Source organism: Orycteropus afer, unplaced genomic scaffold (genome assembly GCF_000298275.1).
Source record: "Orycteropus afer afer isolate SDZICR_OR568_19922 unplaced genomic scaffold, OryAfe1.0 scaffold00957, whole genome shotgun sequence".
Lineage (NCBI taxonomy): Eukaryota > Metazoa > Chordata > Mammalia > Tubulidentata > Orycteropodidae > Orycteropus > Orycteropus afer.
Genome location: NW_006922544.1, coordinates 405863 through 407541, shown reverse-complemented (window position 1 = coordinate 407541; position 1679 = coordinate 405863). Strand labels below are relative to the sequence as shown.

The 1679-nt window shown below is 39.4% G+C and overlaps 1 protein-coding gene across 1 annotated transcript in view; it reads right to left on the bottom strand.

Annotated features, from left to right (window-relative positions):
• Nucleotides 1–781: 781 nt before the first annotated feature.
• Nucleotides 782–1679, bottom strand: part of LOC103212417 (protein SSX1) — a 7405-nt gene continuing 6507 nt past the window's right edge. The window contains exon 4 of the mRNA XM_007958395.1: nt 782–882. Coding sequence (XP_007956586.1) covers nt 782–882 — 101 coding nt within the window. The remainder of the gene's footprint in view (nt 883–1679) is intronic.

Below are 1679 nucleotides of genomic sequence, written 5' to 3'. Positions count from 1 at the left end.
TTCCCTATCTCATGATCTACAAACACTTCCCTTTGCTCCTCAGAGAAGATCTGTTCATGCCTCAGTATCTCCTTCCTCTATCATTTGAATTCCTAGGCTAGAGGAAGGTGTGGCCTATGCATCGGGATCTGACCTGGGGCTTAGACGCCCACGGCAGCCTGGGTAGAAAAGATCTCAGGATATACAGAGCAGAAAGTAGAAAGAGCACAAAAAGTCTCATCATTTAGCCTTAATTTTGCACTCCAAGGGATTAGGAGAAGGGAATGATTTGGGGAACAAGTGACAAGATAGGATAGTCGTATCCTAACATTAAAATTTTTTTATTACGGTGAAAATATATACAACAATACCTTCATCAATTTTAAAATTTCCACATGTACAATTCATTATGTTCTTCATGCTGGGCGATCTTTATCTCTACACTTTTCCAAATCATTCCACCATTAACATAAATTCAATGGCCTCTAAACAAAGGCTCCCTCATTTGCCTTACCTCCCACTCCTGGTAACCACTAATAATCTTTCATTTCTACATATTTGTCTCTTTCATATAAGTGAGATAATACAGTATTTGTCCTTTTGTTACTGACTTATTTAATTCAGCGTAATGTTTTCTAGGTTCATCCATGTTGTGGTATGCATAAGGGCTACATTTCTCTTTATGGCTACATGATATTCCATTCTATGTATATACTTTTTAAAAAATCCATTCATCTGTTGATGGACCAGACAGTACGTTTTACAAAGATGTGGGGGATGAACTAAAGGGTCACTTACAGAGTTAGTCTTCTTCCTCAGGGTCACTGATCTCTTCATAGACTATGAGATTCTTTCTTTCCCGCAGTCTGCAAGCCCAGACTTTAGTCTCCTCTTTCTTGGGCTCTGTGGTGAAGAAAAGTTGGTAAATGGGGGTCAGATGGGTTGGGGAGTGTTTGTGTGTTTTGTCAGAAAAAGAGATGCCTCCTTTCCAGGTTCCCACAGTCCTTTGACAGCCTTAGTTTTTCACATCTTCTGGTTCAGAGAGGCTGAGATGTTAAGCCCACACCAATTCAGACCAAATGCTAGTTAAAGTTTTAGTTCTTGTCTCCTCCCATTTTCAGAATTAGATCCCCAATCTTTTACCTTACTAGAGCATTCATTCATACATTCTTTCACTCAGTATATTTGTCAAGGGCATGTTTTGTATTAAGTATTGAGCTGAGGGCTGAGGTTACAACTCTGAATAAGATATGTTTCCAGATTATCATCACTGGAGTAACTTTCATGTTGTCAAAACTTCTACCTTTAATTTAATACCTTCAAATAGTTTATGAACTATGATTTTTAAATTTCCATTTTATGGACTAGCAATCTAGAGCTCAGAGAATTTAGAAGGCTTGCCCCAAATCACCTGGATTTTATATGAGCAACAATTCAAGTCTATGACTCTGGAATTCATGCTTTAATGTCTCCACAGAACCTGGGAGATCTCCTCAGTCCAACTTGGACTTACGCCTGTCCAGAGTCCATCTGATACACCTAGACCACACACTTGAACATAGCAGAGAAGCCAGAAGGACTTGTTCCCTAAGGTTTTTTTCTTACTTGATGTCTTCTTATTCTGCCGACTGGAAGCCTTTGTTTTTCCTAGGATGCATGGCTGCTTCGGAGCCTGTTCTGAGCCAGATGTTCTCATCAAG